General features: G+C 43.0%; 1 protein-coding gene across 1 annotated transcript in view; it reads right to left on the bottom strand.

Moving 5' to 3' along the window:
• The window catches only part of P3H2 (prolyl 3-hydroxylase 2), a 155781-nt gene extending 140358 nt beyond the window's left edge, over nt 1-15423 (bottom strand). Inside the window, exon 1 of the mRNA XM_065876247.1 lies at nt 14950-15423. Within this exon, the coding sequence (XP_065732319.1) occupies nt 14950-15423 (474 nt within the window). The remainder of the gene's footprint in view (nt 1-14949) is intronic.
• Nucleotides 15424-17684: the final 2261 nt, after the last annotated feature.

Raw genomic sequence — 17684 nt, forward strand, 5'->3', positions numbered from 1 at the left:
CTTGCCTGAATGTCGATACTTAAAATCTGCTTTATTTGGGCTTCCCTGGTGGTGCAGTGGTTGAGAGTCCGCCTGTCGATGCAAGGGATGCGGGTTCGTGCCCCGGTCCGGGAAGATCCCACATGCCGCGGAGCGGGTGGGCCCGTGAGCCATGGCCGCTGAGCCTGCGCGTCCGGAGCCTGTGCTCCGCAACGGGAGAGGCCACAACGGTGAGAGGCCCGCGTACCGCAAAAAAAACTGCTTTATTCATAGAGAACAGTTGGTATTGACATTTTATATCCTGATCTTGACATTGTCATTGTCCTTGTCCTTGTCATTACAGGAAATAACAAGAATCTTAACTATTAGCTTACAAATTTTCAGAAGGGAGTCTGCAGAACTGTGTAGTAAATACAACACTTTTTCTAACACTGAATTTAGAAAAGAGAGATACAGTTTTTGAATTGAGTGATGGGATCAAAATATTTCTTCAGGACACTGACACTGGTGAAAAAGACTACTTCTATGATTGCAAAAGGCTTGCCTATTTGGCTTTCCTCTTCAATATATTCAGTATTTTATATTGCCTAAGCTTACCATTTTAGTGTCTTAATATCAAAATTTTTAATGTTGAGCGTAAGATACGAGTATTTACTGAGGCCACATTGAGGTAGGTGCAAACAGTTTAATTGCTGAGAGTTTCACAGTTTACTAACATTTAATGACCTTGTTTTATCAAGGATATATTCTGCCAAACATTAAAACATATTAAAGTTAATAGAGACTTTCAAGATTATACATTCCAATTACCTCATTTTATAAGTGAAGGAACTGAAGCCCAGAAAGGAGAAATTCATCATCTTATCACCATAGAGAGTTAGTGCCAGAGTTATAGTTAGAGCCACGGTCTCCAAACTCATTACTCTAACTGGCACTGTTTCTAGTGCATCCACCCAGCTTCACATTAATAATCGTAAATTGACCTATGAACTTAGCACCCTCACGAAAGAGCCCTCTTTAAAAATGATGACCAAGTGCACAGAGTGGCATTTTTAAATGCCTAACTATATGGAGTATCTTAAAGGGATAAATTCATGCCTTAGGAGAATTGACAGTTCAATTTCAACAAACAAGTATCAAGTTCCTACCAAGTGTAAAGAATCAGTGATGTTAGCCATGTGTGCATGTTGAGGTCAAAGACTTGCACATAATAATCTGGAACATAGGAAGTATTGATTATGGGACTGTCATATGGATTTTGGGACAGTGAGAAAGAGAAAAGAGAATTGTTACTTAGCGTTTTTCTTATTCTAAACCCTAAATGAAATTGGTTTCCCGTATGTAACATGGTAGGTAAATCTTTATTAAATATCCTACTGGGAAAATGAACTGGAATGATCACATACTTACTTATTTATGAAGAGTTAAATCACAGTATTCCAGAGGGGTCTCCTCTATGGACCTATAAATAAGTGAAAGGGCAGGCGGGTGGCAACTCAGCTATAAAGGGCTGGGACTTTTTACACCTCTAAGGAAAGACTTAACAACCTTATATGAACCATAGCACAGTCCAGTTGATCTACTTAGGTTTGATTTAGTGGTGGTGAGACTTTTTTTGTTTAACTCACTAGATCACTGGCTTATTCTAAAAGGACATAACTCAGGAACAACCAAATGGATGAGAGACAGAGGGCAAGGTATGGGGAAGGGGCTCGGAACTTCCAAGCCCTCTTCAAATGCCCTACTCTCCCAGCACCTCCACACGTTCACCAATCCAGAAGCCCTCCAAACCCCATTCATCTGAGGTTTTATGGAGGCTTCATTATGCAAGCCTGATTGATTAGCTCATTGGCCACTGGTGACTGATTCAACCTCTAGCCCCTCTCCCCTCCCTGGAAATCAGAGGGTGGGACTGAAAGTTCCAACCCCCCAAATCAATGTTGGTTTCCCCAGCAACCAGCCCACTCCTTAGGTGCTTTCCAAAGGTCACCTCATTAACATAAACCCAGCTGTGGTGGAAGTGGCAATGAGATCTGACTAGACATTTTTCTTAGAGATCAGAAAGGCTTCTCTGTAGCTTTTTGCAGTAAAGCATTGGTAACAAAGATTACCTCGAGTTTTTTTAAATAAAGTCCACTCAAATTGTATTCATCATCATCGTCACTATAATTTAAAGATCACTTAAAGAATCTACATGAAGACTTCTGATTCTGAACAAGATGGAGTAAATTCATTTTCTCCCTAGACCTTCTCTTAAGCACACCTAAAAACTCCGGACAGACACAGGAAGATTCTGAACCATGGCATGAAGAGGCAGATGGGCTAAGGACCTGCCCCTTGAACACAGAGGTGAATTTCCTGGGTTTTCTTTTTGTCTCCCTTATATCCGTGATTGGACTCTGCCTGCAACCTGGATATACCAATGGGAGCAGACACAAAAAAGACCCCCCCCAAAGCATGCTCCCTTTAGTTAAAGAACCGAAATAGTGAGGCATAGCAAAATAGAAACATCTGTGATCATACTTGCCCAACTCCAGCCAAACACCAGGGGAAAAAAATCTTGCTGTCCCCTGCCCTTGGTCAGCTCCTAGGGCAGGGAGCCTGGACTTCTACTCCCCTCCTCCCCAAGGGTAGCAGGCACTCCTCCCCCTCCCAATTAGAGAGTAAGAAAATAATTTCAGAGGAGAGGGAGCCAGATAAAGGGATTTTTTAAAACATTCTTTAGGAACATTTAATATCCTTTAAATGTTCTTAAATATGATGATCTGGGCAGACCCCCTAGCAACTCATATGTGAAACTGACCAGAATGGACATTGGCAAAAGGTTTGATAACTGAACTACAGTGTGGAATACGGCAAGGTTTTCAGTTTAGCCTCGGGATAGCACACAAACGAAGCAAATTAGCAGCGCCAAGGCTCTGTGAACGAAATTGGGTTTTCGGAGTATACCATAATACACTCGCTAAGAGAGTGCACCCACTTTCAATTCCTAAGCGTGTTTGTTCTGATCAGTTGTTACCCATTTAACCTAAAACTCTCACTGGTACTATGCAATTAAATCCTTTTCAGATGTTATCTCAGAGATACTTGAGCCAGAAATCAAAGGACTGATGCAGATCATACATATGGATATTATTACTGCTAAATATTCCGTGTGTGTCTGTGTGTGTGTGTGTGTGTGTGTGTGTGTGTTTCCGTGTGTGTTTTAAGGCCTTGGCACTGTTGGGTTTTTTTTTTTTCTTTCCTTTTTTGCCTTATGTAAGTTATTTATAGGGAGTGTGCTGGTGACCATGGTCTAAGATTACATTAGCCAGAATTAAGAAGCAGGATAGACAAAAAGCTGTAAGATTTTTTCCAATGAAAAAGTCTTTAATGATACACCATCTGTGGGTATAAGACATTTTCATTTCATAAGATCATGGAGTCTTATTAACTCTGGATTGGAAAATATGTTAAATCTTATCTATCTCAACATTGCTTTAATGTTTAAACCTTAAATGCAACTTCCCTGTTTAGGCATTTGCCTAACTTATGTTTGAACACCTTCTTTTTGGGCTATGTATTATATCTGACAGCTGTCAGTGTTAGGAAAGTCTTCCATATCTGAGCCAAGGTCCTGTTTTCTGTAACTTCTGTTACTTCGGCCTACTTGTTCAATTCCTAGGTGCCATAAAGATCAAGAACAATTGTCTCAGATAACGATCTTTTTAAAACCTCTTTTTTTATTTAGTCTACTCATCCCTATTTCAACTGTTTCTCATAAAACATAGTTTTGAGTCTTTTATCTATATGTTTTTGTCCTTCCTGAATGTGCCCTAGTTTATCTTGTACCTCTTAAAGTACCACCAAATTAAACATTAGTGTGTCCTTCTTCAACCTTTACTTTAAAATGACTGATTGTCCAAAGGCGAGGACTAGAGCATCAGACACACTGAAATTACCTCCCTTCTTTTGACCTTTTAAACTTCCTTTATCTCCATTATACTGCTTTGTATTCCATTACTTTATCTCATCATTTTTCTTTTCCATAGGTAGATGGTTGGCTCACAGTGTACCAGTCCACTGAAGTATTTTAGAATCTCAGGCAGAGGTAGCAGAGTTCTTATAAACCATCTGGTCCAACTGTGCCCTTGTCCAAATGGAGACCTCAAGGCATTAGTGCCACCATTGGAGACAGGGCCTAAATTGCTTGATTCCTAGACTCATAACTCACTATATTTTTATTTGAGCTACTCTTCCACTTGCCTGACTGTTATACAAGAAGCGGTCTTATTTTTGGTATCTGTGATGAGATGTTTGTTGATTCCCACACCTAGGCCATCTCCCAGGAGTACCTGAGATCAGGGTGGTGAAGAGATTTAAAGGGGTTTAAAATTCCCAAGATGTGTTGGTCTGTGGGAAGAGATTTTATCTGTTAATAGGAAACAGTGAAGGTTTGGAATGTGTTTGAACAGAGTCTATTTTTTGAAAAATACAAAGAAGAGGCCACAGTCTCAGGAAATTGTGAAATCAGAGGGTTAGAGAATGTAATGGGGAGAGAGCAAAAGGACTTTTCTCAAAACAGCAAACAGCAATCCCAAGTTTTCATTAAGAAGATGACTTGTTTTAGTCTGATGGTGAAAGGAGACTGCTAAGCATATGCTCCAATGTCTAGAGAATCAAACTTGAAGTCAGTAGCTCCAACTGAGCAGGTAAAGTTCCTGTTTTGTGTGTCCCCAAGTTTTCTCTACCTACTGTACATGTAATTATCGTCTCAGTTTATCATGATATATTTGCCTATCTATTCTTTTGCCTTTCATATTCCCTTACAAATTTTCTCTCTCCATAGCAGCTATGAGGCAAGGAATAAGTACAGTTGACCCTTGAACAACATGGAGGGATAGAAGCACCCACATCTGCGTGGTTGAAAATCACATATGATGTACAGTTGGTCCTCCTTATTCACGGTTCTGAATCTGTGGATTCAACAACTGGGGATCATATAGTGCTGTAGTATTCACTACCGAAAAACTCATGGGCCCCCATAGCACAAACCCATGTCATTCAAGGGTCAACTGTACTTCTGTGTCAATGCTGACCTAAGTAAGCCCACAACACTTTTTTTTAAATTAACTTCTCACAAGAAGCCAGTGAAGTGGTGTGATTATCCCCATTTTCCAGATAAGAAACTCAGGTTCATACATGTGAACTTTTCCAGTGTCACATAACTAATAAAAGGCAGGACTCTTTTGAACATAAGCCTGTTCCATGTCAAAACCCAAAGTGTGAGAAGTAAAAAAGAACTCCAATTTTGTCATCAGAAAAACCTGGATTCAGATTCTGACTCTATTACCGACTAGCTGTGTGATCTGAGACATACCATGTAACCATTTAATCAGTTTCCCCTATTGCAAAATGAAGAAATGGGGAACATTTGGCTACACCTAGGATTTCAAAGAAACCTGAAATGGCAAAGTGGCATCTCCCTTAACAGTTGGTAAATATTCACTGTTGTGCATGTGGAATCTGCCCCAAAGCCATTCCTTCCTTCTCTGTTTCACCAGGAAACTGAGTGGCTCTGCTACCCTGGGCTGTATCAAGGCAGAAACATCTCAGCCAAGTATGGGGCCTTTGGCATTACAGGAGTGAAGAAAGACCAACATCTGCTTCCGGATGATTGGTTTTATTACAGTGACATGGATTTCAGAGGATGCAACATCCATGTTTGTTTTTTGTTTGTTTGTTTGCTTTTTAACACCTTTATTGGAGTATAATTGCTTTACAATGGTGTGTTCGTTTCTGCTGTATAACAAAGTGAATCAGCTCTACATATACGTATATCCCCATATCTCCTCCCCCATGTTTGTTTTGTGTAAACTCCCTTCACATGTGGAGTCCTGCTTGGACTTTTTGATTTATTGTTCTTGCCTTCCTTTACCTAATTTTTGCTATCATCTCTTCATCTTCCTCCATCTATTTCTGCATCTTCCTCCGCTATGGTATGAATGTTTGTGTTCCCCCAACATTCATATGTTGAAACCTAGTCCCCAAGGTATTAGAAAGCAGGCATGTGGGAGCTGATTAGGTCATGAAGGCAGAGCCCTCATGAATGGAGTTCATGCCCTTATAAAAGAGGCTCCAGAAACCTTCCTGCAATGTGAGGTCAGAGCAAAGCAAGACTCTCACCAGACACCATATCTGCAGGCACCATGATCTTCGCCTCCCAGCTTCCAGAACTCTGAGAATTAAATATTTGTTGTTTATAAGCCACCAGCGTATGGTCTTCTGTTATATCAGCCCAAAAGGACTGAGACACCCTCTGACTCTCACTCTCTCAATCTCACAATCATTTCTTCTTTCCTCTGACCCCCTCCCATATTCCCCACTTTCCAGCCTTCTATAAGATGGCATTTGGGGTTTGAGTCAAGCTGCTTTCTAAGAGTATATGTGATAAAGAACTAACCCCAAGAAAACCAAGAGTTGCAGTGGATTACTTTTACATGACTGAGTTCGGGTACTTTCCGAGTTGAATGAAAAACACATTAATTCTGGAGGTTGGAGTTCACGATTGAAAGGTGTTAGTTTCTATTGCTAAAGTAACCTGTCCTGTCATGTTCAGATAATAAGTAGAGAGAAGCCAGATACTCTGGTCTTTCCTACAAGCTGAATCAGCGCAGCCACGGGCAGGACCAGCTAAGGGATATAAGCCCAGTGATTTGCATCTTGCAGAAAGAGGCTCTATTTCCAATGGAATTCCCCTCATAAAAGATATGAAGCTATAGCCAAACTTTTTCAAAAATATCATGATTCATCAGTGGGTATACTACCATCTAGCATATGGGTTGTCCAAAACTTGATTTGTACTTGTCAAATGTCAATGCCCAGTTATGTTAAACATGGTTACATGTTTAAATCAGTGGTTCTCAGTGTGGGGTGATTTTGACCCCAAGAGACATTTTGCAATGTATAGAGACATTTTTGGTTGTCACAGCTTAGAAGCAAGGTGAAGTGTGTTGCTACTGCTGTTGAGTAGGTAAAGGCCAGGGATGCTGCTAACCGTCCTGAAATGCACAAGACAGCCCATCACAACAAAGAATTATCCATCCCAAATGGCAATAAGTCAAAGTTGAGAAACTCCAGTTTAAATGCCTACTGACATGAATACCCGCAGATTCCACTGTGTAATTGAGCCCTTGATCATCCTATTGAAACAATAATTGTCTGTGAGAAGTCTCTGTCCCTAGTGGCATTTCTAAATGCCTTGTACTACAATCAAATGCTGATTGTTGATCCTGGATTCAATCTGAAAAATATTACTAAGAAATAATTCTTACTTCAGTGGGGAAATAATTTTTTTATGGTCTTCTGGATTAATCTTTGATACTATAATTTGAGATCATTTTTGAAAACGGCCAAATCTGGCTTTAAGGTAATTCACTGTGTCTGGTGTCCTAATTATGTGTTGATTTTTTTGTGCAAGCTTATTAATCTTGACGAAGTGAAAACTAAAAAATTAGCATTCAAGCAGAAAGAATAAATCAAAATTGGCTGAATTAACTTTCCTGTGATTCAGGGTTTGTTAACAATTTCTCTGTTTTGTTTTAGATTTATTTATTTTATTATATCTTTTGCTTTTCTCCATTCCTTTTCCAGAGTTCCAGTATAATTACACTGTAGTCTTCAGCAGTGTCTCATTACTTGCACAAAAACTCAGCCCATTATTTGTAGATAATGAATTCCAGCAGGATCATTCTGATAGCCCTGAACTTCTGGAAAATCTGACTTCTTGGATCTCCCTCCTTCTGGCTCTTATACCTTCATTTCCCTTCCAAAGAAGATTCTTTGCCTCATTCATTTTCATTAGATTTATTGGGGGAATACCATTAATCCAGGGGCCTGTTTATGAGTTTTTCCCAGAAATGGGCAGAATAGTAGTGCAAGGAATAACATTGCATAAGGTAGCTTTTATTTTCAGGGTCTATCCCATTTGGTAAATAATGTAACTGGCATGCTATGTGTGTCAAATTAATTTTGTTAAGTTTGTGGTTTCAGTGTGTGTCTTACAAGTAGTGGTCATCGGCAATGTCACAGAGGTGGGAATTGGGATTCTTAGATTCTAATCCTGACTCTTCCATTAAATTGCTGGATAAATTTGGACAACTTGATTCTTTTTCAGATTTTATTTTCCCATCTTTAAAATGGGAGGATGGGGACACAAATGTTCTATGAACGTGGCAGGGAGCAGTTGCAGAAAGATGGGGAGCCGAGAGGAGAGGGAAATGAATATCTTTCCCAACATATGCTCAACTCACGCACAAATCATATGGGGAAAAGGGACATAAAAAGAATTTCATAGTAGATGCCTATGTCTGTGGAGCAAATTAAATAAGAAGCTGTATGGCCTTCATTTTATTAGAACCAAAGCCGTAACATTACCTCTACCACTACCTACTTCTCTCCTCCCTTGATTGATCCCAACAACCCTCTCCTTTGTAGAAGTAATTTCACTGTGTAGATCATCAGTAAGACATGGAACGTGAAAGGAGAGAAAGAGAGAAATAAGTATAGAAAACAAAGTAAAGCAGAGAGGGGTGTGGTCAAGTGAAATCAGCTTCTTCTGACTATAGCCTGCAGCTCTCCTCAGTACTAAACCCCCAAAATCATACACATGGCACTGAAACATACCATGCAGAAGGCTGACTACAAATCATTTTTTTTTAAAGATATGTTTGGGCCATTTGGCAAATGAGGGCCAGCTCTCATGGAAATTACATAGCTAGGAAGTCAGACAGCAGGAAAGGACGGATGCATAAAAGGACAGAAAAAGAATTATAGGAGAAAAGCTGAATGGAAAAAAAGACAGGAGAAATTATTTTTCCTAATGAGAAATGCAAAATTTTCCACCAGACAACAGTGACTCTTGGCTAAGGGGCCAACTTATCACATGAATGAAAATGCAGGGTGGGTGAGGTAGTCCAGGAAGCAGGGCCTTGTATCAGCACTGTCGCTGGAGGCACCAGGTCCACCGCAGGTCTCAGTGGCACCACTGATTCACCGGACTGCCCCTCAGGAGGTAGCAATACCCACTGCACAGAGTCTGGAAAAAGCACTGGACTATATTAAAATATTTACATTCCAACTCAGTTCAACTTGCTCACCCTCCTTGATTCGTCCTGAAACCTCTGAGGCCAGTGTCATCAGCTATTAAGTGACAGGGATAGACTTCTTCATGATTTCTGAGGTTCCTTCAAGCTGTAGCATTTTTACCGTTTTGATAATTATCACTCCTCACCCTTGCAAGACCGCATTTCTTAAGGAAAATACTTATCCCTCCCTCTCTCACCCCTGCTTCACTGCCACAAACCAATTATTTAACTTGGAGAGAGAGGGTTGAACAAGATGCTCTCTTGGAGTTCCTTCCAGCTCTCCAAGATCCGGGATTCTAAGACACCCAAGTTTACTCAATTCCTTAGTAATACAAAAGAACCATTATTACACCAAATCCAATCAGTTTTCATTTTAGGTGAACCCATGCACTTTTCAGAATTTTCAAACTCCATCCACGAAGCAAACTGACATTTTATCAAACATTCCCAAAAGAATACCACACACCTATCCCTTTGGAGTTTATCACTGAGCAAATGATATTCGTGACAGAATACATTTGGTCCTCAGACATGGGATCTGTGGAGACAAGCAGTTTATTACTTTCTTTTATTAAAACTTGTAAAGGAATACCTGTTTCTCGCCAGACTGAGATAGGAGAAAACCTGTAAGCAAGTGCTTCCCTCATCTAATTGAATTTTAAGCTGCTGTGGCACTGACTGTAATCACAATGGATGACTGATAAAGAGCTGACTGGGCCTTCAAATGGTCAGCCCCCTGGAAGGAAACAATAGAAATTCTATCTCCTTAGCACACAGGAACTAAATGCTGGCTACACAAAGAAGCTCCCAGGTTTCCTTCCTAAGGCGTGGGACAGAAAGATGATGACTAGTGAATTTTGACGATTCAAGCTCAAAAAAAAAGAAAAATACCAAATGTAAGAAGAAAAAAAAAAAGTCTCATCCCTTGAGGAAATAACCACTAGGAAACTTCAAAACAACTATTTCAAGAAGACATAAAATCAACTTCCTATTTGAAATAATTTGGGGACAAAATGTACATAGTCTACATATAGGTAAAAAGAGATTGAAATATGGGATTTGGGAAAAGTTTTTATTCTGAACTAATAGAATATGTATCATGTCATGTGGCCTACGTTTCAAACTTTTTTAAAGGCCTTCATCTAGAAAGAGAAAGAAGTTGATAAAGCAGAATAAGAGTGAGGAAAATCCTTGAACTTACTTTTTCTCTTTTCTAGAAACCACTAATAAAATAAATTATGGTCAAGAAAAAGGAAGTTTGGGGAGCTGACTCAAGGAGGGAGATAGAATCGCCTAACTTAATTGCATTTCCTCCCCCCCTCCCCCAATCTTAAGAAGAAAAAGAAAGGTCAAATAGCACAAAGCACCAACTTAGAAACAAAACATGGAGGGGCAAGCTTGTTTTAAGTAAAAAACATAAATAAGCAGCACTGGTTGTCTTTTTCTTTTTAATTTTTTTTCTTTAACTAAATGGTTGGGAACACTGAAAGAAAAACAGATACTGTCAAAGTATTCCTGATTATAAAGTACACAGATAAAAAAAAAGAAAAGGATCTCGCTTACATTTGTTTAAATTCCACAAATGTACATAAAACAGGAACAGCGTGTCAAGAATTTTCCGAAGCATAGTTTTAGGAAATAAGGATTAAATTAGAAAAAACAATGGAGGGGGAGGGAAAGGAGGTTTGCAACATTAGCCGGAACTTGAAAGTAGAAGAGAGTGAAAAGTCAAGCAATCTACAGTCCTCCTGTAACTTTCTCCCCCAACTGACCAGTCAGGAAACCAAATAACTAATTTGAGAATACCTTCTGCCGCCACACAGAAATCTTTTTCAACAATATTTCATACACGAGCAACCAAACTATCATTCATTCAACAAACATACACTGAGCATTTACTGCTACTGCCCCCTGTTTTAGGTATTTGAGGGGAATATAAATGCTGAGACCCAACTCAGACCTACTGAACCTAAATCTCCAATTTTAAATCACATTTTTAATGCCCAGGGGATTCATAATAATCATCCATCTGCTGATCTTCCAGATCTGGAAACTCCTACTTTAGGAGGTGCAAAAATGACTGTGACCATTCTTGATCTCAGGGAGCTCACATTAAGTGATGAACAAATATATGAATTTCTCCAAAACAAGGTTAAAAGTGAAACATGATATGAGAGGAACATATTCTTTACTGTGGACATTCAGAGGAGCGAGAAATGATGGATTGTTGGAGGTTGCAGAGAGAGTGAAAGAGGATCTCACAGAAATAGGTATATTTGTGCTAGTACACTTACCATTTGAACACATAGAGAAGAAGGTGGGAAAATCTACTGTTATAATAATAAGAGATACATCTCCAGTGTTTCTGGAAACAGAAATGGGCCCTGTCCCCGGTGCTTTATATAAATCCTCTCTTAAACCTAAACCAGTCAGGTAGGTCCCATTATCTCCCCATTTTGCAGATGGGGAAACTAAAGCTTAGAAAGTTTATGAGATTTGCTCGCAGTCACAGAGCTAGAGATTGAAGAACTAAAGTTCAATCCCAGATCAACCCCATGCCAGAGCCTACATGTCTCCCAAAGAAGAATAAATAAACCCAGATGTGCAGAGTGTCAGACACGTAAGATTAAGCATCCATTGTTCCCTCTAGCTGAAGGACGGCAGAGTGGGAGGAGACTGGGCCTGTAAAGTTAAGGGGCAGCCAGGCTGAGGGGTGCTGTATTCAACACTGTGGGCTCTATACAGAAGTAAGGGGAAACCAGCGAAGGTTTCCGAGGAGAGACTGCTCTGATAAAAGCTTTATCTTAGGTTTTAGGCTGTGAATCATGAGTTATATCTTACAATCTGAAATAATAAAATTTGAAAGTTTGAAGAGTCTCACCCTGTCTTTAAACAAAAAAGTGTGGATAGGATCTAAGTGGAACTACCACCTCGTAGCTGTCCAGAGGATTTCCCAGCATGCCAGGGCTTAAGGAAGATTCTACAGAATAGCCCTTAAGATAAATGCAGTGAGTGTCTGTTACCCCACAGGACAAGGACTGACTCATTCCTGGAGCTGTCCAAATCTGGCAAAAGGATAGCCCTGGGGACAGAGCATTCCCTGGGACCTGAGGTGACTCCACGGGACAGTGGATGTGCACAGGCATGACCAATTATTGGCAGATCCCAGACCCCTGACTCCCAGTCCTGTGCTCAATTCATCAAATCAAATCATATGTGACACTGGGTGAGCCCCTTCCCTTGTCTGGATTTCCCTTTCCTCATCTGTGAAATGAGAAATTGATCTCAACAGGCCTTAGATTTCACAATTCTCAATCTTTCCCTTCCAACACTCTAGCATAAAGAATCCGCTTCCATCAGTAGCTCACTAACTGGGATTTGGGGGAGGAACAGCATCTCCCAAGAGCTTCTACAGTTTGCAAACCCCTAGCTGAGAATAAATGTGTTTCCTTATCTCTAGGAATTCTGCTAGTTCTGACCATATTACAGGATTCACAATTCTCAAATCTTGGCTACAAAGTCCTCACTGAATTCAATCTGGCCCAGGATTATTCTTTTCAAATGCAGACTGGATCACTGATGTCCAAAGTAAGTAAGCAACACAAGGTACCATGATTATGTGCAGGGAACCCCTCTATCTTCAGGGAATGAACACTTTAGGATTCAAACCTGTCAGAGCCCAAAGATACCATTATTTTGAGAGTTTTGTTTTGCTCTCAGAAGACTGTGTGTGTGTGTGTGTGTGTGTGTGTATTTATGAGTGAAATTCCCAGGAAGCCAAGCAAAGGCTAAAATTGTGGCGTTCTTGCGGGGAGGGAACACCTTATTTGATGTTCATAAAGATGCTCCTGTAAACTCCAACCCATCAAAAATGAATTTCCAAAGGGGTAAGAAGATTTCCTCCTTATGAGATTATCAATTATGTAGAAATTGTACCTATCGGAGTGGAGGTGAACAGGAAGCAGATGCAAGATTTGTTCTGCTCTCAGAAACATTGCCAGTAAAACAGAAATTAGCACATGAACTCACATAATTTTGAAAGGACTTCTTAAACTTCATTGGTTCATCAGACCACAGCCAGTAGTTCACCCACAGAGCTACCTGTGAGTGACTCTCTCCTGTAATCAATTCACTGAAAAAAACTGAGGCATGTTAAACCTATGGCTTCATCTTCTTTGACCTCCAACCAGGAGATGGGAGCAGGAGAATGATAAATGTTAACATCAGCAGTGAAGCAAGTGTAATTACAGAACCAAAGACACTCACATTTTGAGAGTTACCTCGTGGTTATTTATTTTTATAGGAGTGAAAATAAATATGCATTCCTTTTCCAGACCTGAGAAAGGAAAATGTGCCCAAGATGTGTGACAGAACAATCAACAGGACTACCAACCTCACATCTGAGACTCCTGGGAAGACAGTATTACAGGGCGACCAAACCCGACCACCCACACTCTGCTCTGGGAACTAGCTTAGTATATCTTCAGCTGTCGGGTACTCACAAGCCCCTCTCTGCCTGCTACTGACTGATTTCTCTAAAGACCACCAAAAACTGTGCCACTCATTTAAAAGAAAGCAGATTTATACTTAATACATGCCTCAGCAAATGCTTCAGGAGGCACAAGCAAATAGAAGACAAATCCTGGAAAGGATTCAGGCTTTCTCCTTATTTCTTGCCCAAGATACTAAATCTAGCAACTTAGCCAGAGCACTGGGAGTTAAAGAGTTAGTTACAGCTGCGATTTCCTGAACTCTACCCAAAACTGCAAATCTGCAGAGAGCCCTACCAACTGTGAGCTCAGAGACCTTGTGGGATGAGCTGCAAAAGACATTAGAATATCAGCACCTGGTGTGTATTTTCACCACTCCAGAAATGCAGCCTGGTCCATTGGCTGGCATGGCCAACCGACCAACCCCCAAAGCTGCCACTTCTCCAACAGCTGGAGAACAGACATTGATATACTGACATAGAAAGGCAGAAGGGGGAGAAAGTAAGTTCAGAGCAACATGGATGAGTGAGAGTGGGAGATTAAGGAACACAGGCTAAATTCTCTCTGCCGGAGCATTCACTTAGATCTTTAAAACTGTGAATGTAGGGAAGATGTCAGTATACACTGTCTGCCTCCTGGCACTAACTTCAGGCAAGTTGAATACACAAAAATAAAACCAGAAAGAGGGAGCATCTGGTGGTGAATAACTCAGTCCGATGCTTACCTCCAGAAACTGGAAGCCTTCTATCAAAGGAGAAAGAGTCAGCACTTTGGGTACTTTTAGTGAGACTGCCTCACACAGATTCACCTCTTCCATGCATACCTCCTCTTTAACCTTTGATCTTCCCTTTTTGTGCTAAGTGCAGGGGAAAAGACAGAGGGATGGGTTTCGGAGCAAGTCTACTTTTAACTCTGCTGTTTTGAGACCGCTCTCTTTTAAACTTCAAAGAAAAGGTGCAGACTAGCTTGTAGGAGGGATGAGGGAGCGGAGATGGAAGAGAAACTGGGTGAAGCTAGACCAGGGAATGAAGCGAGAGGAGACCTTATACTAGACCCGGCTCTACCAACGTTCAGACATTAGTGCTGAATGGGTACTTTAAACGTCTTATCAGTACAGTCCTCTTTTTGAGAGAGAAGTGTCTGCCGAGAGAGCTAATGGCTTGCCCAAATCCATCGAGTGTTGGTTACAGAGCTCGGGCCACCAGCTATGTAGATCCACACATGAGACAGAACCGTTAAAGGAGACCCAGTCAGACTCGCTAAGGAGCAGCGCGCCGGCCAAGAGACGGGAGCCGCGGGGAGGGCTGGAGCGCATCCCAGGGCAGCGAGGGGCGTGAGGTGTGCGCTCCGGGTACCTTGATGTAGGCCCGCTGCAGGTAGTTGTAGGGCACTCGGCGCTGGAAGTCGCTGCGCACATCCTCGCTGGCGCGGTGGCGGGACGCGGGGCCCCCGAGGCGCTGGCTCTGGCAACTGCGGTAGCAGCGCGCCCGCTCAAGCAAGGCGCGGAAGAAGGGCAGCTCGGCCCCTGGGCCAGCGCCGGGGGGCACGAGCGGGCGGCGCGCGGCGCAGTGGCGGGCGCAGCGTGCGCGGATCTCCCGCAGGCGCCGGTGGCTGCGCAGCGCCGCTTCTAGGTCGCGCACGGCCACCTCGTAGTCCCCGCTGTAGTAGGCGGCCACGCCGCTGGCGTAGAGCAGGTCGAAGGGCTGCAGAGGCCCGGGCTCGGGCTCGCGCTCCGAGAACCGGCCGTCCGAGGGGCCGCCCCACAGCGGCGGCGGCAGCAGTAGCCAGGGCAGCAGCATAGGCAGCTGCGCCCAGATACGCTCCCGCATCCTCCGCCGCGGACGGGCGCCGGCCGGCCACGCTCGCAGTCGGCTCTGGGCACTTGGCGTCCAGGCCCCGTCTCTCGGCTCCGCGGGCGAGATCGCCGGCCCCGCCGCCAGCCGGTTGACCCGAGAGCCTCAGGTGACCGGCGGCGCTCGGCAGACTGAGAGGCGGAGGCCGGCTCGGACGGCCGCTCTTAAAGGGACGCCCACAGCTCACACGCTCCCCCTGCTGCCCGAGCCTCTGCTCGCCGCTCGCTGCCGGCGCTCAGCGCGCGCCCTGCAGGCTCCCGGCTGAAGCCGCCGGGAGGCCAGGGCCCTCACACCCCAGTGCCAGCCAGAGAGCCAGCCCCGCTGGGGGCCAGCCCGGGGGTGGGGTGGGGTGGGGCAGAGCCTGACGCGTGGGGTCCATTCGAGGTTGCAGAATGGACATGATTACTCCCTTTTTAGAGAGGAAGAAAAGCCGGCTTAGCGAGGATAGGGCTTTCATCATTTCCTGAAATTTGTCCGTGACCTCGCAGTTTGCAGCGTCCTTCACCTTCACGTGGAAGCTCCCTCTCCGGCTGTGAGGAAAACCCTAGAGGGCCCGTTGGCTCCGTTGGGAGGCCTGAGGAGAAAAGTGATTAGTCCACGTTTATAGAACTGTGAAAAAGCGAAGGAAGGACTCAGTCCTGGGCCTTTCGAATCAAAGCTTGCTTACTGCTCCTTCTCTTAGAGAAGGTCCCACCCTTGTTTCTCATCCCACTTTGTATGGGTGTGTGTCTGTGCATTGGGGCAGGGAGTAGGGACACGGGAACAGTGAATAGCCCACCTTTCTGTGCAGAGGAGGGCGTTACAGGACCCAGAGAATTGTTGGAATGGCTGTACTTACATTCTGCCTCTGTCAGTTTACCAACGCCGTAAACTTGCACAACTGAGCCTTAGGTTCCTCATCTACTATGGCAGACAAATATCCCAGCACGTCAAACGGTTTTCAGGTCTAAGTCTTTTTTGCAAGAGTTGAACAAAGAGGCAATTTAATAAATCCAGTACTCCCAGGACTTAAGCAATGAGCGTCAGTCTAGGAATGGGAAAGCTGACAGAAGTGGGTGCCAGGCTCCAAAGGACTAGCTGGAGGCTTTCCTGTTCCTCTGTTTCTCCTTCCGCTTGAATACCTTCTGAGCCAAGGTATTTCCCTTCTTTCCTGTTCCTTGGCTTCACACTCTCACAAGGATTCCTGCCTCCTGGAAACATTCCTGTGGTCTCCTAGTGCTTGTAGCAATCTCACCCAGGTCTCCCTGGCCACTGGGATGGTGAACAAGAGGGAAGGGCAACAGGAAAGAACACTTATCGTGTAGCTGATATGAATTCCCCAAGAAGGTTTTTCTGTGGAATCACCACTAGGCCCAGGAGGATGCCAGAGTTTTGTGCTCATTCCTTCACTCATTTTGTTGGGTTTGACCACTCTGGCCATAAACAGCCTTGACTCTGGAACTCCAAGGAACCCCAAAGAATCATGCTCTTATTACTTTTCTCCACCAAACCTCACTTGTTTGGCTTATTCCACTGATGGAAAAGCTTCACCTTGGAGCTATGTCCTCAGTACTTTGGATGTTCAGTACTCCAGAATGTGCACTTAGGTCATCCACCCAGACTTTTGCTCTAAGGATCTGTCTCTCTTGTCAGATAAAGACTTTGGAGTCAGGAGTTATTAATCCACTTGTGGAAGGTTTTGAAGCATATTGGCTAGGAAGTCCTGCTGTGGGACTGAGGGCAAAGTGCCAGCATGCTTTGCTATGGATTATCTCTACATTCCATGACATTTCCACATATATGTCAATTAAATTTATATCTTTGGATACCTACTCTCAAAGTAGGTATTGTGGGGGAAAGGGCTATAATACAAGGGCTAGTCTAACATCTACCATATAATAGAAATGGCAGATGTTAGATTTGATTCAAAGTGCTATCGAAATGCAGAGACTGCAAAGATGGCTTCTGGTTGAAGGATCTAAGAAAACTTAGGGGACGAATTGGCAATGGCACAGAATCAAAAGCTTACAGGTTGTAGCCGTACCAAACTTTATGCTGATTACCAAACTGGCATTTGCTTTCAAACCTTCTGCATGTCCTGTTACCTTTTCTCCCTCTGTACAAACCCTATCTGACTTTATAGAAAGTGTTCAACTGGCATCTCAAGTGTGCTTGAAGTTTGGAATCATTTGGGAAGGCCAAAATACTGATATCTTGTTCTCACTCTGAGAGATTCTGGTTTAATTGGTCTGGGGTTT

This window comes from Phocoena phocoena, chromosome 4 (genome assembly GCF_963924675.1).
Source record: "Phocoena phocoena chromosome 4, mPhoPho1.1, whole genome shotgun sequence".
NCBI lineage: Eukaryota > Metazoa > Chordata > Mammalia > Artiodactyla > Phocoenidae > Phocoena > Phocoena phocoena.